This window comes from Lissotriton vulgaris, chromosome 2_2 (genome assembly GCF_964263255.1).
Source record: "Lissotriton vulgaris chromosome 2_2, aLisVul1.2, whole genome shotgun sequence".
Taxonomy (NCBI): Eukaryota; Metazoa; Chordata; class Amphibia; order Caudata; family Salamandridae; genus Lissotriton; species Lissotriton vulgaris.
In genome coordinates this window covers 317,094,815-317,119,102 of record NC_141688.1, presented here as the reverse complement: position 1 = coordinate 317,119,102, position 24,288 = coordinate 317,094,815, and the positions used below count along the sequence as shown (strand labels likewise).

Below are 24,288 nucleotides of genomic sequence, written 5' to 3'. Positions count from 1 at the left end.
CAGTGGTATTGTTATCCGTCACACTGCTGGCCGTGTGATATTGTCTTTAGGAGCAGGGGAACGAGTCAGAACGCATTTTTGTGGATTCATTCCACAACTCATCCTCCTGTAAATGAGGTCATCTTAAAAACTATAACTCATCCGGATTGAGCATATTTCTTGTGAATACTCTGCCATACTGTAATTGAGTTCCATACTCTTTGCCACCTCCTGGAGTAAGCCTCGACTGCTCCATATTTCCACTTTTGGGAGAGAAGTTTACAAAATGATTTACTGTTCTACAAATGGATGAAATAGTCTTAAAACCCGAAAAAGTAATTGCACATGTCAGTATCCACTGAAGATACTGCCAATAACCACCTACAGCCACCAACCAAAAGGAAAGTTCATAGTCTTATGTCTTTCTCCTATTATAAGAAAATATTGGGGGAGTTTAGAAGCAGGCTCAGTGCGGGTAGCAATTTGCTTCAAATAAATCTCGACTGTACCCCCAACAAGCCCTAACATGGCAATGTAAATGGCAATGCCATTTATTTATCTGTTTTCAAAACAAACACATAAATACAAATGTTGTCATTTACAATGCCAATAGCTCTAACTTTTCCAAAGGCGAAACCATTGCATTGTAAATGCTTGTTTATATTAGTTGGTCAATTATGTCTGATAAGTTGTTTATTTCAAGAAGTAAAGGTACCTATAAAGCTTTCCCTACCCCACCCTTATATTTCCCCTTTTCGTTTTAACTACTTTTAGGCTTATCCTTATATTAGCTTAAATTTCCATTGTTATTATCTTTATCTAAAACCAATTGTTTGGATTTTCCTCTTACTTATTTAATCTTAAACACTAGCAATCTTGTATTTATTCTGTTTGTACTTGATCTATTATGTGTTTTTTTAAGCTATCTATGTTATTTTCTATTAATGTGGGCCGCTGTTTAGGACTTTTTACATACACAAATACATGCTGAATCATTCTGTTTGTCATGTTGTGCTTTAAGACCATCTGCTCAGTCAAAACATGGTGCGTTTATCAATTGTCACCTTTGATCAAAGTCATGGTTGGGCCCACAGTTCTCCCATCTCCTTCCCACTCCCTTACTGTCTGGAGGATCTAACCACATTTCAGGTTTCAGACCTTCTTTTTCAAGAAAACACATTTGTTTTTATTTCATGAGAATAATGCACAAAAAAAACCTTTAATAGCACAAAAGCATAATAAAGCTGGGACATTTTTAAAGGGGTCTCTTTAAAATGTCAGACATTGTACAGGAAGACTCTGAAAAGTCAAGTATACACCTAATCGATGAGAGGTTGTATGTGAAGCTTGTGCAATAAAAGAGCTCCGCTGGATTGTGAATTAGGAAATGTATCCAAATTGTGCGTTAATCTTCCATGTCTCAACATGTGTTATCAATACTTCCAGTCCCCAGCTTTCAGGACTTTCCTACAGTCCTGCCTTGTGAATACAGCTGTCAGGGACTGTCCGGGACTATGTGGGGAACACAGTCAGGGATTTGGGCAAGGACTGGGAACTGGTTAAAAAACGTACACAGGAAGAGGAGTACAGCGCTGCCCAGGATCATACAGGGAGTCAGAGGAGAAAAAGGGATCCAAAGGAGAAGCCTGTTCAAGTAAACAAGATGGGTAAGACTCAGAAAGGAAAGGCCAATCACAAAGCAATTTAGCATTCAGAATAACTACGACCAGCACGAATGTCCAAGACATATATATGGAACAACATTAACAATAAAGGGGAATGTGGGGTAAAGCACTCAGGAGCTCCACACGGGAAGACTGAAGCTCAGTAAGTTTCTCACCCACAATTGCTGTTACAGATACGGACTGCAAATACCCACATGTAGGATATGCATGCAAAGGCAGGGTCTGTGGAGCTCATACCTATGGAGATGTTATAAATGTAACTCAAAGACAAAACTCACAGTGAACAAGAAACACCACCTAGGTAGTCAGCTGAGCCCACGGATCCTGGCGATCAAACAGGAACGCACAAGGCAGTAACAGCAAAGGGGTAGAACTAAACACAAGCACAATAGACAAGGAGCTAGCAAAGAGGAGTGCTTAACGGGAAAGGAAGGAACTCACAGGGCACACTTGGCAGAAAGCAGGTAACATACAAAGTAACAGAAGTAAGACAGCAGAATAGAAAGGCAGCAAACTAGAACTGGAACCAAGGACATGGGAAGAAAGGCAGGGGCTGGAAAGGGATAGACAGAAGGAGAGGCTACAAGGGTAAACTAGAATAGGGCAGGTTAAGGAATCAAGAAAACAAAGAAGCAGAGAAGGCAGTGCTGGGGGAGGAACAAGAAGTGAGCTAAGGCTCAGGAGTCAAGGCAGCACTGCAGACAGTGCTAGTTCAGGAACAGGGAATTCGCTACAGGTCAAGAAACAAGGAGTCGAGAGCACTGCAAGCCGTGCAAATCAGGAACAAGAAATAGCTGAAGGCCAGGAACAAAGAATAACTATAGCTCAGGTACTCAGGTAACAGGAGCACTGCAAGCAATGCTAATTCAGGTACAGGGAATAGCTCCAGCTCAGGAACTCAGGAAACAAGGTAGCACTGCAGGCAGGGCTAATACAGACACAAGGAATAGCTCTAGCTCAGGAATCAAGGAACAAGGATTTCAAAGGCTCAGGAAACACTGGAAACAAGGACCGGAGCACAGCTACAATGACCAACCTTGGCCGGAAGGGAGCTGGGGCTTATAAGAGCTCACAGTAATCACATGCAGCTGGTGTGAGCAGGCTAGCAGCAGCCAGACACAGGTGAGCTGAATCCCTCCACCCATCCTTGGCCTGCAGGGGTGGAGACAAAGCAGTGAGCAGGGAATTCTGGGTAATGGAGTTTCAGGCATGAGTAGGCTGGCTTCAAGTATAAGCAGGCTGGCTTTCACAAAACCCGGCATGGATTTGGAATGGATGTCAGTTCCCAATAAGTGTCCAAATGGCTGGAAGTCAGGATATACATACAGGGGAGTATCTGGAAGCATACTAGAATACTGGAAAGTCCCACTATGTGGCCCCCTGGTGGTGGGTACGAGAGCACAATGAGCGAATCGTGACAACAGCTGCATTTCTTTCTTTGCTGATGCAAAGAACCATGTTCTCTGGGTTGCAGACCAGAGGGATAAATGTTCATTGCCCTAGAAATCTCATTAAGATTAGCGTTGCAGATCTCGAGGATGAATGTTCCTTACTCTAGCAATCCCTCGTGGGTTGGGGTTACTAATCGCAAGAGCGACTGCTCGTTAGCCTAGATATCTTGATCACATGGATAAAGGAGGAAGGCTCGTTCACCTAGATATCTTGATTATGTAAGGGTTGGGGATCATCACAAGGATAAAGGACGAAGACTCGTTAGCCTAGATATCTTGGTAATGTAGGGGTTGGGGATCACAAGGATAAAGGACGAAGACTTGTTAGCCTAGATATCTTGATTATGTAGGAGTTGGGGATCACAAGGGTAAAGGACAAAGTTCATTAACCTAGATATCTTGATTATGTAGGGGTTGGGGATCACAAAGATAAAAGACGAAGACTCGTTAGCCTAGATATCTTGATTACGTAGGGGTTAGGGATCACAAGGATAAAGGATGAAGACTCGTTAGCCTAGATATCTTGATTATGTATGGGTTGAGTATCACAGTGACAAAGGACGCAGGTTCGTTAGCCTAGATATCTTGGTTATGTAGGGGTTGGGTATCACAGTGACAAAGGACGAAGGCTTGTTTGCATAGGACTATCGCTTATGTTGAAGTTGCGGAGCCCCGTGGTTGGCGTTCATGAGTTTCTAAATCACAATAAATGTGCAGATGTTAGTAAGTTTAGAAATCTTGCTTACACTGGGGTTACACATCACATCAACAAGCACTTATTTCTCTTCGAAGGTGGACTATGTGGGGCTGACTCTTTCATGAATGGTGATTGTTTGAGAAGTCTGCTTCCACTGGGGATCCTGTCTTGTCTTGCTAATGCTGCAGCTGTACGACACCTGAATCGTGCCTGTTCTTTGACAACCCTTGCTTACAACGGAGATGACTCCAAATGGATGGATAGTTGTCCATAATAGTTTATGCTGAGATTGCACATAAAACTTATAGATGTTCATCTCTTCGTTACATTGGGATTGCCAATGACACGGACAGATGTTTATGTTGAGGTTACACGTCGTGTGCAGAGAGGTTCATTGGTTTATAAATCATGCTTACATCACAGGTACTCATGTGAAATGGACAAAAGTTCACCACTATCTTTCTTACATTGTGGCAGCATGCCACATGTATTTGTGCCGAGACCTGTCTGCCGGAATCTGAGGTAGGTGCAGGTAAAATCCCTAGTTCCACTGATCCAAATACACCATAAGTCACTACTCAAGAGAGACATTCTGGGAATTGTGTAACGGATCTCCAAGTGAGGGGAAATCAAGGACCACCTAATGCCATACATGGTCCAGGAGTCTAGGTGCATTCCCCACCCTGGTTTCAGAGGGCAGGAAGTCACGTGTCCAAGGAGATGGTGGTAAGTGCATGGGTAGCATTTCCTGAAAGGGGCTTTAGCAGCCCCCTGATGGCTCGGGGGAGAGGTAGGCTGTCCGCCGAGGCTCCATTCAGCAGGCTCCGGGAGACGGTGCAGAGGCAGCTCTCCTGCAGGGACGGAAGACGGCACCGCCGGACTCCGACTTGTAGCTCTGTGCCGGCAGCGGTGGAGCACACCATGGGGTAGAGAGGGGCCCCCACCTGTTTGTGACAAAACATCATCATGGTCAGAACATTAGGTTTTAAATTAAATTCCATTCCACCTGGGACATGTGAATAAGGCAGAAAGACAGACACACAAGATTTAAACCTACTTCAGCTACTCTGAGGTTTACATGGCTACCCCTCCCACCTGAAACATGTCTGTTGTCTCCTTGACCGCCCTCGTCCGATTAGAACATTCCGACACACCTGCTTCATTGTTCTGTCCAGCCTGCTTCATCTACTATGTCTGTATAGGGTGGTAGACCTTCTCGGCACTACTTCAACAGTTACCACTCTGTTTAGAGCCGGGGACTCCTGGGGCGCCTCACCCACACCCACTGAACTCTGTAGCCTGTTTGTAGACTGGAAGAACACCAAACACCTCATCTATCACTTCATAGGTAAGTCAAAAGTCACACATGAGTATCTCAGCTACAGATGAGACTTCTCAATATGGCCTATGGAGGAGAGCAGCCCTGTGCTCACCCGCGGGCGGATTTATGAAGAAGTCACGCAGTGAGAGGGAAAGGGCAGGAAGTGGACGTATTTGAAGCAGTATGATGCATTCCTGCCTCTCCCCTGTGCTGGCGACCCTTTGGCTGCCTGGGGCCAATGCAGGCACCCTTTCACCATGGGGCAAGAGTGCCAGCGTTGCATGCAGGATTGTTTCTGTACAGAAAGGGGCAGCGTCCTGCATGAAAACGATCCAGAGAGGCGCACTCCTCTCTCTCTGTGCTGCAGAACGCACCCACATAGAAAGAGGACGTAACAAATAGAAATTAAGATATGTTTCCTTGTTCCGCCCCTCTGGGAAGGGGCATCTTTTTACTATATTTCCAGGTTCATCAGTTCTGGTAAATCTGGAATGCATCGATAACCAGATGAGTTGTGTGGGAACACCCAGACAATACCAGTGGAACGCCTCCCTGGGGCAGAGTGAGGCCACACAGCGATTTGAATGCGTAGCTTTACTCCAGATTTATGGAGACGCTCAGGGCCAAGCAAAGTGGCCGTGGTGGCTTCATAAATCTCTTGCTCTTTCTCCTCCTTTCGTTGTGGAATACCGGCGCAACTGCACTTGTACATATGCCCCCTCGTCTCTTAATGCAGCCTCTTATTAAATCAAATCCCTCTGAGCAGGACAAGCACCACAAAGCAGGAGATATTTCCTGGCATCCCAGGAAGGACTGAAAGAATGGAATCACACAAGAGAGGGCTCAAGGGCTGAACTGGATACAAAAACCAGCCCCGAGAAAAAATGATCAAATCTGACCCACAACACAGGAGGCTGCGAACAGGAAAGGAGCGCAGCGTAGTGATCGGAGCCCATCCAGGTCTGGAAGCAGCCCGCGAGCCTTCCGCCTACCAATGAAATGCCGGAGTGGCCAAAGGGTGGCCAGTCTGGCCCGTGAAGGCTTCTCATGCCTGAGCAGGACTGCACACATCAAGCAGGGGCCCTCCACTGAGCGTAACCAACCCAGTGTCTCCACATGGTGTTGTGGCGTTTGAGGAACAACTCTTTGTACCCTTCTACCCCTCAAAGAAGCACAGACCCCAGGTCTGTGTGTGTCAAAACCTTTATTAGGAGTGACATTGTGAAGGAAGATTGCTCTTCCACAAAGGGGAACATTAGGGGATCCCATTTTGGAGGCGGCTTAGGAGCCCCTCATCACTAATGAAACCAGCATAGCGCCTAACCTCATAGACAGTGAAGTTGGGAACATCACCCACCTGGGCGATGTTCCCCTGAGCGGTCGTGTTCCCAGGATATGAATGGAGTTCACCTGCATTACTTTTAATAAGGCTCTGACCTATATCCTCAACCAGGGATACCCTTCCCAAGGACTGCACCCAACTGGAGCCAAGCGCTCGTCTCATCAGATGCCTTCACCAATCTGCGCATGCGTGTAGTTCGCAATTCTGATGTAGTTTCTTCCGGTAACAGAGGGAGCCGGCATACTAACGGAGACGGAATGAATTAGAGTCCTGTTATGTACACGGTGTGCAAGTAAGTGCTGGCTAATGGACGCTCGTGCTAGTTAATGGACGCTGGTTATAGTCATGGCTATGCTATCAATTCCGTTTGATTCATGGAGGATATCCCCTGTTTTTTACATTTTAGATTGGAACCACACTGGAAGTAAGATACGAAGGAGTAATACCGGGTCACTTTTGAGTTGTTCCTATCTTTTTGAGGAGGTGCAGAGTTAAGCAAACAAAGCTCTTTGGTTTGCTATATAGACATATGTTTAGTGTATATACTTGTTGTTTGTATAGGTACACGCTGAAATCGGATGGTCTATTGTTTAGACTTCTCTATTGGTTTACGAAGATTGGTGATTCCCAACTTGTAACATAGTGAGTATTATATAGATAATGCGCAGTCACACTGGGTGTGGTGACGGGTAGTGTTAGCAGACAATCAATTATATTGGACACTAGGAGTAGGATCTAATATACTGTACATATTGTATATTTTTGTAGATATTTTGAGCAACATTCAGTCCTGAGGATGGTCTTGGTGAAAATTGTGTGTTAAAGACACAGCAATAACATACTTACTCTATGCACACTGGCAGCTTTCCCAGGTTCCACCCTCTCAGTCCATCTTGCCACACTCCTGTAGGTAAGGGAAAGCTACAGTCATAGCACCCCTGTGCCCCACCAGGCCAAGTGTCCTGCTGCCATCCAAGGAGACAAACAGCACAGCAGACTTGGCATTCACTCAAGCAGTGCCTTCACCCTGTAATGAGTGACCTCCTACAAAGGCCAAGCAGCTGGCTGGAGTGATTTCAAAAGACTCCCTCTCACTGAGATTTAAAATCTTGCCAACTGTTGAGAAGTTCATTTCTGGCTGCAAACATCCCATTTATGGGAAAATTCATTAGATTATTGTCAAATGGGACTTTCATGGCCAGAGGTGAGAGGATGGCTCTGATGCTGAGCTCTGGTGGCACACATCCAGAAGACTGAGTTGGCTACCTTGCCAAGTCTGGGCACACAGGAGGGCTGCTCATTGAAGCCTTCGATACTGCGCCATGACTCCCCTGAGGTAAGCCGGGCGAAGCTACCCTCTGTTTTGATATGCTGCGTTCCCCCTCTCTTTCAGGAGCGAGGCTTTCTCAAGGCCTGCAAATACTGCCCGTGTCCCCCCCCTGCTGAGAAGAAATGTGAAAAAAGCTGTGCTTTACCTTGTCGAGGCCTGTGAAGGCGGGTCCAAGGGACTCCCCATTCCTGAAGAAGGTGAGGGTCCCCTCCGTCAGGTCCAGGTGTGCACCGACCACGGTCGTCCTGTCGTAGAATGGTTCTGTGTATCGCCTGCAGAGCCCACCATGCCAGAGGAACCCTTTGTAGGACAGCCCCCAGCTCTCGCTGTCCTTTCCTGCATGGATCAAGATGAGAGGGGACAGAGAGGTTACTAAGCTTCTAGCCACAGATGCGTTATCACTCATGGGTAGCCTCGTCCTCGATGCTAGGGACTGATGTCGCTTCCAATGGCCACTCTCTCGGCGGAGCTGTAGTCTATCAGTCCTTTAATCATCTAGTGCCCTGAAGCAAGGCGAGCCAATGCTGGTCATGGCAGGCTGCCACACTCTGAGAAGGCTCGCTCTTTCCACTGGACTCTCAGGTCTATTCTCGGATTAGATTCAAGCTCTCAAGGACATATGGGCCTTCATGTATGGCTTTATGGCGTACGACAGAGAAGCAAGCCACCTCGCTGCGCTGCCCTATGCCAAGGTAAAAGGGCAGGAAGGCGCTGTATTTATCCAATACAGCGCCTTCCTGTCCTTTCTCCACGCCCTGATGCAGTTTCAGCAGCCTGGCGCCAATGCAGGCACCGCTGCACAAGGGTGCGAGGGCGCCTCCGTTGCTGGCAGGATTGCTTTTGTGCAGGAAGGGGCACCTTCCTGCAGAGAAACAATCCTACGTGGCGTTGTCCTCTTTCCATGCGTGCTGTCGAATGCAGCACACGTGGAAAGAGGAAAACCAGGAGAGAGAAAGATAATTCTCCTTGCTACGCCTCACCTCGGGAGATGTATGGACTTGGCGCTTCCCCAGGTGTACTTGAGTTTGTAAACCTGGATCAGCGTCAAAGGCACGGGCGTTGCGTGGAAACTCCCCCCCCCCCCGCAGCGCCCATTGAACGCCTCCCAAGGGCAGAGTAAAGCAACGCAGCGATTTGCGCTGCGTTGCCTACTTAAGATTTATGACGCACTCAGAGCCACGCAGGGTGGTTTTGCGGAGCTTCATAGATCTGATTCAGCGCCCTGCGTGATGCATGTACACACTTTACATAATGCAAAATTGACGCAAGGCTCTCATAAATATGCCGCCACGGGTGTAAACTGACAATCTGCGAGCTCTTTCGCCTTCAACTCTCTGCACCTCTGAGATCTGCAGGTAAATGCATCGATTAGAGACAGGGAGAGCACCTGTGTGTCCCAGCGGACTTCATGGCCAGAGTTCTGGCAAGATATCAACTACGGGACACCAGGACAGACAGAGGTGCGAAACAGCATACACACAATATGCATCACCATCCCCAAACACCAGTGTGTACACAAGGGACCATCAATGCTGGGCAGGAGGCTGTGGAAAATCCCACAACAAAGTGAGTTGCACAGAACCAACAATGAACACGGAAGGGCACAACACGTCCCGAAAATCAATGCCAACAATATATTATGCCCTTCTCTATGCTCTATTTATTTATTTATAGGTTTTATAACGCACATGAATCACCCACACAGGGGTATCTCTGCGCTTAGGGTGAAACACTAGCCAGGCAGACAGACCTTATGGAAATAGGGCGGTTTTGAGAAGTTTTCCAAAACGCAGATAGTCAGGGTACTGTCTCAGATCAGTGGAAGCTGGTTCTAGTAAAAGGGAGCGAGGTAGTAGAAAGATTTTCCGCCTAGCCTTGTGTTCCTCACCCGAGGGACCACAAGAAGCACCTTGTCTCCCGACCTGAGGGACCTGATAGGGGCATAAGGCTCAAGTTTCCTGGAGATGTAAGAAGGACCTTTGTTATGCAAGGCCTTGTGTACGATGCAGCAAACTTTAAATGTAACCCGCTTGCGGATAGGCAGCCAGATTAGATGTTGAAGCAAGGGAAGGGAGGGAGTTCTTGGCGGTGCATTCATAACAAGTCGTGCAGCCATATTTTGGACCACCTGCAATCTGCTTAATGCGGACTCATTAGCAGAGATCAGGAGAGCATTGCAGTAGTCCAGCTGGCTCATAACCATGTTCTGAACAAGGGTTTTGCAAGTAGAGTCCAGGAGAAGGGGGAACTCATCGAAGCAAACCCAGCAAATAAAAGCAACCGCTGGCAGTGTAGGCAGCGTGCTCCTTCAATGACAAAGTGTAATCAAGGTGAATACCCGGGTTTTAGGTCTCGCGCCAAGCATTGCAGTGCGCAGAACTGTCGTGCAGCGCGAGACCTTTAGTAGGTGAAAAACGGGGTTTGGAAGCTGACCTGGAAATCGCACACGCTCGTGGGTGTGCTTTTCCTTTTGTGGCCCGCTATTGGCCTTTGCGTGCGTCTTTTTTTATAAAAAACTGTACGCAATTGGCCAAATGTGGGCGCATTGCTCTGCCCATGGCCTATTGGTGTCTATTAAGCGCTTGGTGCGCGTAATAGACACCAATAGGCCATGTGGTTTCAATTATCGTGCCCAGATACGGGTGCTATAATTGAAACCACGGCTCGCTGTGGTGCGCACAAGCGCACCACTCGCTGGCTTCTGCTTTTTTGGATCCATTTTACAGTGAAGCAACTAAATAAAAGAAGGGAAGAAAGATGGGCTCCTTGTTTTCTTAGCACTCTCCTGTTCTTTTTCTTTTTCCTTTAATCCTTTTTTTAAGTCTACCTCTGCTATGGGGCTCGCCCTCACTCTTCTTTAGACCAAGTCCTGTGGCACCCATTATGTGGACCACGTGCCACATGTGTCCCAATAGATAATTTTCTGTATTCTTAATGCAAAGGGCTCTTGTGTCGAGAAAAAACTGCATAATAATAAAACGGCAGTTCAGCTGTCCCGGACCCTGCGCTTTGTAACATTGATGTATTCATGTGAACTGCAGATGCAGCCAGGCCATCTAAGCGTTTGTTGTCTCCAAGGCGTGCTAAGCTTTTGACGGGCATAAGCATCAGAACTTAATAATATTTCTTGTACCAGTGATATTTACACGGACACATCTAGTGTCAACCCAAGAAATCAGTTCCACTTAAAGTACCAACAAACAAGTAGATGGTCTCTGCAGACTCACGTCAACCTACTAGCTCTGTCGTTTAGTTATACATATTTGCCAGAACCCATGTGTTCTTCAACTGGACTGGACAGTACAACTTTGCAATGCAGAACGTACGTAATAAATATATAGAAAGCTATAATGGCAAACTAAAAGCTTGCACATATGTGCCACGCTTTGCAGAGCTGCAGTTGTACATTGCATTTGTGTTAACATTCTACACATGACAGCTTTCTGTAAGCCTGCCTTTAGAACAACAAAACAATGTATTTAACCTTTGACCAATATGTTGCCATAGATTCTGGAATCTGTTTTAACAAGACAAGGGAAACCCAAAAGGAGTAGCACTAGGGTCCTTGGGCAGTAATCTATTGTACAGAACAGGGGACCCTAGTAACTGAGGATCACGTGAATAATAGACATATACTAAATAGTATAAATGACCTCTGTCCAGCCGGACAGGTTTTTTTATTTCCAAATTATTGTATTGATTTTATATATAACATTTATACAAAAGTGGGCACAGCCTGTGACCCACAAAGGACAAGACAAAACAGGTGACAAAGACAGTTTATGTGAAAACGCACAAAAGCGGTCTGTACTTATTTAGTTTTGCAGACTAGAATTCAATCATAGCAACCCATTGTTGTTCATAAATCATGAGGTCAAACCAACATATGGTGCAGTAAGGTCGACGACGTTTCGATGCAACTGGAAAATACATGCATCATCATCAGGACAAAAGATAATATGTCATGTTTGTCTAAAGAGTCTGTTTCAATTACAGTGCCTCTATAGCGATTTACACAATGTTACAACCACATTTAAAAAGGAAAATAATGGGAAGAAAAACATAGAAAGAATTAGACATGACTAATAAGTGCATGTTATATTGCCAGATTACATCACTAACCGACAGGCTTATAAGTGCTATATCGGAGTTGACTTGGTGCAATTGGGCACATGCTAGTGATCGTAAAACTGGGAGTAGTTGTTGGTTTGTGGTTTCCATAAAAACGGCGCAGTGAAAAGAGCAAGTGATTCTAGCCTTATTCGACTATTTGTAAAAGGCTTTGTGATTTGTAGCATATGATTATAGCCATGCAGCTAAGAGGGAATGGCGATTTGCAGGATACTTCGAAATTTAAAACCGGCGCAGTGAGTGGGGAGTGCGGGAGTTTTGATTAGAAATCGGCGCGGTGACGAAGGAGATTGTGTTGTAGACCAACGGCGCAGTGTGTGGTTTCCGTGAAAACCAATACAGGTGCACATGGGTTGGACGTGAGGTTCGAATAAAAAGGAGAGGCGCATTGCACATGCAGTTACCTCGTAAGAACTTATTTGTTTTCCTTTGACATATTTGAGGAAATCCAACGTAGCCAAGCATGATAACTCCGTTGTGGAGAGAAGGAATTAAAATTGTTGCTCGAGGCGTGTGCTCGTGGCGGTCCGAAAGTGCATCTTAATTTATGTTAGTACAGCATGATAGCCGGACGGTGGGGTTCTGGCGGTGATCGCTGCTCGGCAGAGGGAGGGAACTGATAGTTATACTCGAGGAAGGACTGTGCGCAGGGGTCAGTGACTAAGGCGGCCATCTTATAGTGGTGACTTTATTCAAGCCCCAGTGAGGTGAAAGTGCTCAGTGATTATTTCGTGACATATCATAATATGCATTTCAGCTAAAAGACTGTATTTGCACCATATAGCATTTACTGAACAATTTTTCATAACAAGGAGGTCCAATCTTCAACTCTGTTGAGACCCTTTCGTATACTGTCCGTTCTCAAGATCCAATGAAGCTCGACCTTATTCAGAATTTGCGAAATGTCTGCTCCTCTTGGGGGAGCTTTGACCTGTGTGATCACAGTCCAGGTAAAGTCATTCTCTGTATGCCCTTTTTCCATGAAATGTTCCACCAAGGGTGCATTGGCAGTCTGACAACGGTTTCGGCTTCTATGTTGTCCCATCCGTAGCTTGATCTTCTGACTGGTCTGTCCTATATATATCAACATACATGGACAGAAAATCGCATACACCACATTATGTGAATTACAGTTTGTAAAATAGTGCCTTTCATATTTGATTGTGCCATAGATGAATGTTTTGCCTTCTATAGTAGAATCACAGGAGAAACATTGGCCACACTTAGCATGCCCTTTCAGAGTGGGTAGATTCCACATATCATTTAGAGTATTTCTTGGATCAGATTGGGGAAGTGAGGCACAAACCAGGTGATCCTTTATGTTTTTCGCTCTCTTAAAAGCAAACATAGGTCGTTCTAGATTAAGAATACCGGCATTTAGAACTGGCCAATGTTTTAAAACACTCTTCTTAATAGCATTTGAGGCCGGAGAAAATGTGGTAACACAAGTGATTCTTTCCTGGTTGGTCTTATTGCGGGGTTCTAGTAATATCTCCCTTGGACAGTACCACGCTCTTTTTAATGAGTTTGCGAGGGTAGCCTCGATGTCTCAGTTTCTGGCTCAGTGTTTTTGCTTCTGCAAAGTAGTCCTGTTTATAGTAGCAATTCCTACGTATACGTAGGAACTGCGAATAGGGCAATGAATCTTTTAGGGCACGGGGTGGTGACTTGTGTAATTTAGTAAAGTATTTCTTTCTGTGGGTTTACGATGGAGACTGGTTATTAGTCGTCCTTCAGAGTGTTTTATTTCGATGTCTAAGAAAGGCAGAGATTCTTTACTGGTGGTCATGGTGAATTTAAGCCCTCCACTATTATTGTCTAGCCAGTGAGTAAATTGGTCTAGAGGAGTATCTGAGTCTATCCAGATCATGAAGATGTCATCAATATACCTCTTCCACAGGGCGATGCCACTGTGGAAGGGGTTTGATGTATCCAAGATGGTATGATTCTCAATATGGTCCATATACAAAATAGCCAAGTTGGGGGCAAAAACAGCCCCCATAGATGTTCCACGGACTTGCCCATAGAATTGTCCTTCAAAAAGAAAAACGTTTTTTGTTAGGCATATCTCCAAGAGCTGAAGAATGAATTTGGATGGAACGTTATGCGGTCTTGGGCGTGTATCTAGAATAGTCTCGATAACACGGAGGGACTCAAATTGAGGGATGTTAGTATAGAGTGATTCCACATCCAGCGTACACATGGTGCTGGATGTGGGATCAAACGGGTACTCCTCAATAAGGTTGATCATTGACATGGTGTCTCTGATATAGCATGTAGTTGTGGGCACAAAGGGTTTGATAAAATGATCAATGTATTGTCCTAGTGGTTCCAGGATCGAGCCACATCCAGACACTATGGGCCGACCTGGAGGTTATTCTGAATTTTTATGAATTTTCGGGAGGCAGTATATTACTGGGATCCTGGGGGCTTTTGTGTTAAGGAAATCAAATTCTTTTTTGGATAGGAAACCAGCTTCTAAGCCTTCATTCGTAACTTCAGTAATCAGTTTCTGTATTTCAACTGTAGGGTTACGTGGCAATTTGCAATAGTGTTCATGATTGCCAAGTTGGCGTAAAATCTCTTGTTTATATTGCTCAATTTCCTGAATAACAATACCACCACCCTTATCGGCCGGTTTTATGACCAAAGTTTGGTTGTTCTTAAGGGTTGATATGGCGTTCTTCTCTGAAGCAGTGATGTTGTAGGGGATAAAAGATTTCTTGTTTTCCATTGTCGTTAGGTCATTAAGAACTAGTTTCTCAAAAGTGAGAACTTCAGATGGGACCATAGAACTTGTGGGTGAAAACTTCGATGGGGGTTTGAATGGAGTATTAGTATATTTTTGAGGACAAGGGTTCAGTAGGAAGTAGCTGTGTAACCTTACTTTCCGGAAGAACCTCAATAGTTCAGTCTGGGCGTCTAGAAAGTTAGGTATTCAGTACTGTAAAGTGAGGGAAGCTATGTGCCGTGAATTCAGTGCATTAAATGTTCTGTTTATGTGAGGGAAGCTTTCACCGCCAGGTTCAGTGCTGGAAATGTTCTGTTTATGCAAGGGAAGCTTTCACCGCCACGTTCAGTGCTGCGAATGTTCTGTTTATGCGAGGGAAGCTTTCCACCTCTGCATTCAGTCATGTAAATGCTATGGTTAAGGAAGTGAAGCTTTCCACCATTGCATTCTGTGCTGTAAAATTTCTATTTATGCAAGGGAAGCTTTGCGCTGTCGCATTCAGCGCTTAAATGTTCTGTTTATGTGAGGGAAGCTTTCACCGACGCATTCAGTGCTGTAAATCTTCTGTTTATGCGAGGGAAGCTTTCACCGCCGCATTCAGTGCTGTAAAGTGAGGGAAGCTATGCGCCGTGCATTCAGTGCTTTAAATGTTCTGTTTATGCGAGGGAAGCTTTCACCACCAGTTTCAGTGCTGAAAATGTTCTGTTTATGTGAGGGAAGCTTTCACCACGTTTAGTGCTGTAAATGTTCTGTTTATGCGAGGGAAGCTTTCACCGCCACGTTCAGGGCTGTAAATGTTCTGTTTATGCGAGGGAAGTTTTCACTGCCACGTTCAGGGCTGCAAATGTTCTGTTTAAGCGAGGGAAGCTTTCACCACCGCGTTCAGTGCTGTAAAGTGAGGGAAGCTATGCGCCGTGCATTCAGTACTTTAAATGTTCTGTTTATGTGAGGAAAGCTTTCACCACGTTTAGTGCTGCAAATGTTTTCTTTATGCGAGGGAAGCTTTCACTGCCGCGTTCGGGGCTGTAAATGTTCTATTTATGCGAGGGAAGCTTTCACTGCCGCGTTCATGGCTGTAAATGTTCTGTTTATGCGAGGGAAGCTTTCACCGCCGCATTCAGTACTGTAAAGTGAGGGAAGCTATGCGCCGTGCATTCAGTGCTTTAAATGTTCTGTTTATGTGACGGAAGCTTTCACCACCAGGTTCAGTGCTGTAAATGTTCTGTTTATGCGAGGGAAGCTTTCACCACCAGGTTCAGTGCAGTAAATGTTCTGTTTATGCGAGGGAAGCTTTCACCGCCACGTTCAGTGCTGTAAATGTTCTGTTTATGCGAGGGAAGCTTTCACCGCCGCATTCAGTGCTGTAAAGTGAGGGAAGCTATGCACCATGCATTCAGTGCTTTAAAAGTTCTGTTTATGTGAGGGAAGCTTTCACCGCCTTTAGTGCTGTAAATGTTCTGTTTATGCGAGGGAAGCTTTCACTGCCGCATTCAGTGCTGTGAAGTGAGGAAGCTATGCGCCGTGCATTCAGTGCTTTAAATGTTCTGTTTATGTGAGGGAAGCTTTCACCTCGTTTAGTGCTGTAAATGTTCTGTTTATGCGAGGGAAGCTTTCATTGCCGCGTTCAGGGCTGTAAATGTTCTGTTTATGTGAGGGAAGCTTTCACTGCCGCGTTCAGGGCTGTAAATGTTCTGTTTATGCGAGGAAAGCTTTTACTGCCACGTTCAGGGCTGTAAATGTTCTGTTTATGCGAGGGAAGCTTTTATTGCCGCGTTCAGGGCTGTAAATGTTCTGTTTATGTGAGGGAAGCTTTCACCGCCACGTTCAGTGCTGTAAATGTTCTGTTTATGTGAGGGAAGCTTTCACTGTTCAGGGCTGTAAATGTTCTGTTTATGTGAGGGAAGCTTTCACTGCCGCGTTCAGGGCTGTAAATGTTCTGTTTATGCGAGGGAAGCTTTCACTGCTGCGTTCAGGGCTGTAAATGTTCTGTTTATGTGAGGGAAGCTTTTACTGCCACGTTCAGGGCTGTAAATGTTCTGTTTATGCGAGGGAAACTTTCATTGCCGCGTTCAGGGCTGTAAATGTTCTGTTTATGTGAGGGAAGCTTTCACCGCCACGTTCAGTGCTGTAAATGTTCTGTTTATGTGAGGGAAGTTTTCACTGCCGCGTTCAGGGCTGTAAATGTTCTGTTTATGCGAGGGAAGCTTTCACTGCCACATTCGGGGTTGTAAATGTTCTGCTTATGTGAGGGAAGCTTTCACCGCCGTGTTCAGGGCTGTAAATGTTCTATTTATGCGAGGGAAGCTTTCACTGCCACGTTCAGTGCTGTAAATGTTCTGTTTATGTGAGGGAAGTTTTCACTGCCGCGTTCAGGGCTGTAAATGTTCTGTTTATGCGAGGGAAGCTTTCACTGCCACGTTCAGGGTTGTAAATGTTCTGTTTATGGAGGGAAGCTTTCACCACCGCATTCAGTGCTGTAAAGTGAGGGAAGCTTTGCGCAGTGCATTCAGTGCTGTAAATGTTCTGTTTCTGGGAGGGAAGCTTTCATCGCCTTTAGTGCTGCAAATGTTCTGTTTATGTGAGGGAAGCTTTCACCGCCGCATTCAGTGCTGTAAATGTTTTGTTTATGCGAGGGATGCTTTGCGCCGTGCATTCAGTGCTGGTAATGTTCTGTTTATGCGAGGGACGCTTTCACCACCAGGTTCAGTGCTGTAAATGCTCTGTTTATGTGAGGGAAACTGTCACTGCCGCGTTCAGGGCTGTAAATGTTCTGTTTATGTAAGGGAAGCTTTCACTGCCGTGTTTAGGGCTGTAAAGGTTCTGTTTTTGTGAGGGAAGCTTTCACTGCCGCGTTCAGGGCTGTAAATGTTCTGCTTATGCGAGGGAAGTTTCAATGCTACGTTCAGGGCTGTAAATGTTCTGTTTGTGTGAGGGAAGCTTTCACTGCCGCATTCAGTAATGTAAAGTGAGGGAAGCTATGCACCGTGCATTCAGTGCTTTAAATGTTCTGTTTATGTGAGGGAAGCTTTCACCGCCACGTTCAGTGCTGTAAATGTTCTGTTTATGCGAGGGAAGCTTTTACCGCTGCATTCAGTGCTGTAAAGTGAGGGAAGCTCTGCAGTCGTGCATTCAGTGCTTTAAATGTTCTGTTTAAGTGAGGGAAGCTTTCACCGCGTTTAGTGCTGTAAATGTTCTGTTTATGCGAGGGAAGCTTTCACTGCCTCGTTCAGTGCTGTAAATGTTCTGTTTATGCGAGGGAAGCTTTCACCACCAGGTTCAGTGCTGTAAATGTTCTGTTTATGCGAGGGAAGCTTTCACTGCCGCATTCAGTGCTGTGAAGTGAGGGAAGCTATGTGCCGTGCATTCAGTGCATTAAATGTTCTGTTTATGTGAGGGAAGCTTTCACCGCGTTTAGTGCTGTAAATGTTCTGTTTATGCGAGGGAAGCTTTCACTGCCGCATTCAGTGCTGTAAAGTGAGGGAAGCTATGCACCGTGCTTTCCGTGCTTTAAATGTTCTGTTTATGTGAGGGAAGCTTTCACCGCGTTTAGTGCTGTAAATGTTCTGTTTATGTGAGGGAAGCTTTTACTGCCACGTTCAGGGATGTAAATGTTCTGTTTATGCGAGGGAAGCTTTCATTGCCGCGTTCAGGGCTGTAAATGTTCTGTTTATGTGAGGGAACTTTCACTGCAGCGTTCAGGGCTGTAAATGTTCTGTTTATGCAAGGGAAGCTTTCTCCGCCACGTTCAGGGCTGTAAATGTTCTGTTTATGCGAGGGAAGTTTTCACTGCCACGTTCAGGGCTGCAAATGTTCTGTTTATGCGAGGGAAGCTTTCACCGCGTTTAGTGCTGTGAATGTTCTGTTTATGTGAGGGAAGCTTTCACTGCCACGTTCAGGGCTGTAAATGTTCTGTTTATGCGAGGGAAGCTTTCACCACCGCGTTCAGTGCTGTAAATGTTCTGTTTATGTGAGGGAAGATTTCACCGCCACGTTCAGTGCTGTAAATGTTTTGTTTATGCGAGGGAAGCTTTCACCACCGCATTCAGTGCTGTAAAGTGAGGGAGGCTTTGCGCCGTGCATTCAGTGCTGTAAATGTTCTATTTCTGGGAGGGAAGCTTTCATCGCGTTTAGTGCTGTAAATGTTCTGTTTATGCGAGGGAAGATTTGCGCAGTGCATTCAGTGCTGTAAATGCTCTGTTTATGTGAGGGAAGCTTTCACCGCCACGTTCAGGGTTGTAAATGTTCTGTTTATGCGAGGGAAGCTGTTACCGCCACGTTCAGTGCTGTAAATGTTATGTTTCACCGCCGCATTCAGTGCTGTAAAGTGAGGGAAGCTATGCACCGTGCTTTCCGTGCTTTAAATGTTCTGTTTATGTGAGGGAAGCTTTCACCGCGTTTAGTGCTGTGAATGTTCTGTTTATGTGAGGGAAGCTTTCACTGCCACGTTCAGGGCTGTAAATGTTCTGTTTATGCGAGGGAAGCTTTCACCACCGCGTTCAGTGCTGTAAATGTTCTGTTTATGTGAGGGAAGATTTCACCGCCACGTTCAGTGCTGTAAATGTTTTGTTTATGCGAGGGAAGCTTTCACCACCGCATTCAGTGCTGTAAAGTGAGGGAGGCTTTGCGCCGTGCATTCAGTGCTGTAAATGTTCTATTTCTGGGAGGGAAGCTTTCATCGCGTTTAGTGCTGTAAATGTTCTGTTTATGCGAGGGAAGATTTGCGCCGTGTATTCAGTGCTGTAAATGCTCTGTTTATGTGAGGGAAGCTTTCACCGCCACGTTCAGGGTTGTAAATGTTCTGTTTATGGGGGGGAAGCTTTCACTGCCACTTTCAGTCCTTTAAATGCTCTGTTTATGTGAGGGAAGCTTTCACTCCCGTTTTTAGGGCTGTAAAGGTTCTGTTTATGTGAGGGAAGCTTTCACTGCCCCGTCCAGGGCTGTAAATGTTCTGTTTATGCGAGGGAAGCTTTCAATGCTACGTTCAGGGCTGTAAATGTTCTGTTTAATTGATGGAAGCTTTCACCGCCGCGTTCAGGGCTGTAAAGTGAGGGAAGCTATGCGCTGTGCATTTAGTGCTTTAAATGTTCTTTTTATGTGAGCGAAGCTTTCACCGCGTTTAGTGCTGTAAATGTTCTGTTTATGCTAGGGAAGCGTTCACCGCCGCGTTCAGGGCAGTAAATGTTCTGTTTATGTGACAGAAGCTTTCACTGCCACGTTCAGGGCTTTAAATGTTCTGTTTATGCGAGGGAAGTTTTCAACGCCACGTTCTGTCCTTTAAATGCCCTGATGTGGCGCCTCGGGGCTGCCCTGAACGTTGAGCGTGGGTGTGGGTGCGGCTACAGTCCCCTCAAATAGATTGACAGACACCGGTAATCGGGGTAACGCAGGTTTTATTAGCTTAAATGTTCGTTTTCGGTGTATGGTTTTCCGATAGTATGGTAGTGCTGTCTCAGCCTCTTCAGAGAGTCTTTGATGGCGTTTCTCTGCCGCTGTTCTCCGCTCGTCCCGGTGTATTCTGGGACTGGTGGTCCTAGCCTTTTCCTCCACGGTGTCGTGACGTCTCCGCCGGTAAGGGAAGAAAGAGAACAGCGTTTTAGCTTACTGGTTAGACCAAGAGCACAGGGAAGGGAGTGAGGGATCACACGTGCACAACTCTCCGTCTATGGTCTACGGTGCTGGGTAGTGAGGGAGGGGTAGTGCAAAGAGTGTGAGTGATGAATTACTTTGGTGGTTTAACCCACTTAAAGCCCGCCCAGCCCGAAAGCCGTGATCGTACCTCTGGTAGCCACACTTCCCTCGATGAAGTGTGGCTGGGCGAAGAGCCTTCCTGTTGGCCTCCTGGCTTGTCGGTTTCTGCTCCCTTCAGCTTTCCGCTCTTCGTGCTTCTTTCTCTCTCCTCGTCTCTGACCGTCGCTTCGGTTCCCCGCCGTCCTCTCTCCACCGATCTCGTCTCTGCCTCCTGCCTCCGATGTTCCTCCGTTTCCCGACTTTGTTCCGCTCCTCCTTCTCCCTCTCTCCTCAGCTCCCGCCTCTCCTCCTCCGCTCACGAACTCCGCTCGTCCTCCTCTTCTCCTCGCCAGCCGTCGCTCTCTCCTCCTCCTCCTCCGTCACCTCCGAGTGTAAAACACACCTGTGAGGGTTCCTGGGCGGCCTTTACCTGAGCCGAGGGGGCGTGTCCTGTGACGTTGTCTCTGTCCAACTCCGCCCAATTAAAGAAGCAGGACTCTCCAGCATCTTCCGGATCCGTGTCGTCCGGTTCTTCTGTGTTTCTCCAGGCCCCTGTATGCTGGTCAAAGAGAGGTGAGACAGGTAAGCCTGGCGGACCCGAGTCCTCCCCGTCACACCTGTTTATGTGAGGGAAGTTTTCCTTGCTGCGTTCAGGGCTGTAAATGTTCTGTTTATGTGAGGGAAGCTTTCACTGCTGCGTTTAGGGCTGTAAATGTTCTGTTTATGCGAGGGAAGCTCTCACCGCCGCATTCAGTGCTGTAAAGTGAGGGAAGCTATGCGCCGTGCATTCAGTGCTTTAAATGTTCTGTTTATGTGAGGGAAGCTTTCACCGCGTTTAGTGCTGTAAATGTTCTGTTTATGCGAGGGAAGCGTTCCCCGGCGCATTCAGGGCTGTAAATGTTCTGTTTATGCAAGGGAAGTTTTCACCGCCACGTTCAGTCCTTTAAATGCTCTGTTTATGCAAGGGAAGCTTTCACTGCCCCGCTCAGGGCTGTAAATGTTCTGTTTATGCGAGGGAAGCGTTCACTGCCCCGCTCAGGGCTGTAAATGTTCTGTTTAGGTGAGGGAAGCTTTCACCGCCCCGCTCAGGGCTGTAAATGTTCTGTTTAGGTGAGGGAAGCTTTCACTGCCACGTTCATTGCTGTACAGTGAGGGAAGCTATGCGCCGTGCATTCAGTGCTTTAAATGTTCTGTTTATGTGAGGGAAGCTTTCACCGCATTTAGTGCTGTAAATGTTCTGTTTATGCGAGGGAAGCGTTCACTGCCGCGTTCAGGGCTGTAAATGCTCTGTTTATGCAAGGGAAGCTTTCACCGCCGCGTTCAGGGCTGTAAATGTTCTGTTTATGTGAGGGAAGTTTTCACCGCCACGTTCAGGGCTGTAAATGTTCTGTTTATGCGAGGGAAGTTTTCACCGCCACGTTCAGTCCTTTAAATGCTCTGTTTATGTGAGGGAAGCTTTTACTGCCACGTTCAGGGCTGTAAATGTTCTGTTTATGCGAGGGAAGCTTTCACCGCCGCGTTCAGGGCTGTAAATGTCTGTTTATGCGAGGGAAGTTTTCACCGCCACGTTGAGTCCTTTAAATGCTCTGTTTATGCGAGGGAAGCTTTCACTGCCGCGTTCAGGGCTGTAAATGTTCTGTTTATGCGAGGGAAGCTTTCACCACCGCGTTCAGTGCTGTAAAGTGAGGGAAGCTATGCGCCGTGCATTCAGTGCTTTAAATGTTCTGTTTATGTGAGGGAAGCTTTCACCACGTTTAGTGATGTAAATGTTCGTTTTATGCGAGGGAAGCGTTCACTGCTGTGTTCAGGGCTGTAAATGTTCTGTTTATGTGAGGGAAGCTTTCACTGCCGTGTTCAGGGCTGTAAATGTTCTGTTTATGTGAGTGAAGCTTTCACCGCTGCCTTCAGGGCTGTAAATGCTTTGTTTATGCGAGGGAAGCTTTCATCGCCGCATTCAGGGCTGTAAATGTTCTGTTTATGCGAGGGAAGCTTTCACCTCCACGTTCAGGGCTGTAAATGCTCTGTTTATGCGAGGGAAGCTTTCACTGCCACGTTCAGGGCTATAAATGTTCTGTTTATGCGAGGGAAGCTCTCACCGCCGCGTTCAGTGCTGTAAAGTGAGGGAAGCTATGCGCCGTGCATTCAGTGCTTTAAATGTTCTGTTTATGTGAGGGAAGCTTTCACCACGTTTAGTGATGTAAATGTTCGTTTTATGCGAGGGAAGCGTTCACTGCTGTGTTCAGGGCTGTAAATGTTCTGTTTATGTGAGGGAAGCTTTCAATGCCGCATTCAGTGCTGTAAAGTGAGGGAAGCTATGCACCGTGCATTCCGTGCTTTAAATGTTCTGTTTATTTGAGGGAAGCTTTCACCGCGTTTAGTGCTGTAAATGTTCTGTTTATGTGAGGGAAGCTTTTACTGCCACGTTCAGGGCTGTAAATATTCTGTTTATGCGAGGGAAGCTTTCACTTCCGCGTTCAGGGCTGTAAATGTTCTGTTTATGCGAGGGAAGCTTTCACTTCCGCGTTTAGGGCTGTAAATGTTCTGTTTATGTGAGGGAAGCTTTCACTTCCGCGTTCAGGGCTGTAAATGTTCTGTTTATGTGAGGGAAGCATTCACCGCCACCGTCAGGGCTGTAAATGTTCTGTTTATGTGAGGGAAGCTTTCACTGCCGCATTCAGGCCTGAAAATGTTCTGTTTATGTGAGGGAAGCTTTCACTTCCGCGTTTAGGGCTGTAAATGTTCTGTTTATGTGAGGGAAGCTTTCACTTCCGCGTTCAGGGCTGTAAATGTTCTGTTTATGTGAGGGAAGCATTCACCGCCACCGTCAGGGCTGTAAATGTTCTGTTTATGTGAGGGAAGCTTTCACTGCCGCATTCAGGCCTGAAAATGTTCTGTTTATGTGAGGGAAGCTTTCACTTCCGCGTTCAGGGCTGTAAATGTTCTGTTTATGCGAGGGACGCTTTCACTGCCACGTTCAGGGCTGTAAATGTTCTGTTTATGCAAGGGAAGCTTTCACCGACACGTTCAGGGCTGTAAATGTTCTGTTTATGCGAGGGAAGCTTTCCCCGCCACGTTCAGGGCTGTAAATGTTCTGTTTATGCGAGGGAAGCTTTCACCGCCACGTTCAGGGCTGTAAATGTTGTGTTTATGCGAGGGAAGCTTTCACCGCCGCGTTCAGTGCTGTAAAGTGAGGGAAGCTATGCGTTGTGCATTCAGTGCTTTAAATGTTCTGTTTATGTGAGGGAAGCTTTCACTGCGTTTAGTGCTGTAAATGTTCTGTTTATGCGAGGGAAGCTTTCACTGCCGCGTTCAGGGCTGTAAATGTTCTGTTTATGTGAGGGAAGCTTTCACCGCCGCGTTCAGGGCTGTAAATGTTCTGTTTATGTGAGGGAAGCTTTTACCGCCACGTTCAGGGCTGTAAATGTTCTGTTTATGTGAGGGAAGCTTTCACTGCCGCGTTCAGGGCTGTAAATGTTCTGTTTATGTGAGGGAAGCTTTCACCGCCACGTTCAGGGCTGTAAATGTTCTGTTTATGTGAGGGAAGCTTTCACTGCGTTTAGTGCTGTAAATGTTCTGTTTATGCGAGGGAAGCTTTCACTGCCGCGTTCAGGGCTGTAAATGTTCTGTTTATGCGAGGGAAGCGTTCACTGCCGCGTTCAGGGCTGTAAATGCTCTGTTTATGCAAGGGAAGCTTTCACCGCCGCGTTCAGGGCTGTAAATGTTCTGTTTATGTGAGGGAAGCTTTCACCGCCGCGTTCAGGGCTGTAAATGTTCTGTTTATGTGAGGGAAGCTTTCACCGCCACGTTCAGGGCTGTAAATGTTCTGTTACTATTGGCTTTACCAGTGCTTCTTTCACCTTGAGTGCACTCATACTCCTTTGCCCCAGGGCCTGT

General features: G+C 46.4%; 1 protein-coding gene across 4 annotated transcripts in view; it reads right to left on the bottom strand.

The window, feature by feature from the left end:
• Positions 1-1,141: 1,141 nt before the first annotated feature.
• LOC147729375 (SPRY domain-containing SOCS box protein 3-like) overlaps positions 1,142-24,288 on the bottom strand; it is a 138,512-nt gene continuing 115,365 nt past the window's right edge. For all 4 annotated transcript variants that reach the window (XM_086959667.1, XM_086959668.1, XM_086959669.1 and 1 more), the window contains 2 exons: positions 7,951-8,141; positions 1,142-4,756 (listed from right to left, as the gene is read on the bottom strand). In XM_086959667.1, coding sequence (XP_086815793.1) covers positions 4,517-4,756; positions 7,951-8,141 — 431 coding nt within the window. In that variant the 3' untranslated portion in view covers positions 1,142-4,516. The remainder of the gene's footprint in view (positions 4,757-7,950; positions 8,142-24,288) is intronic.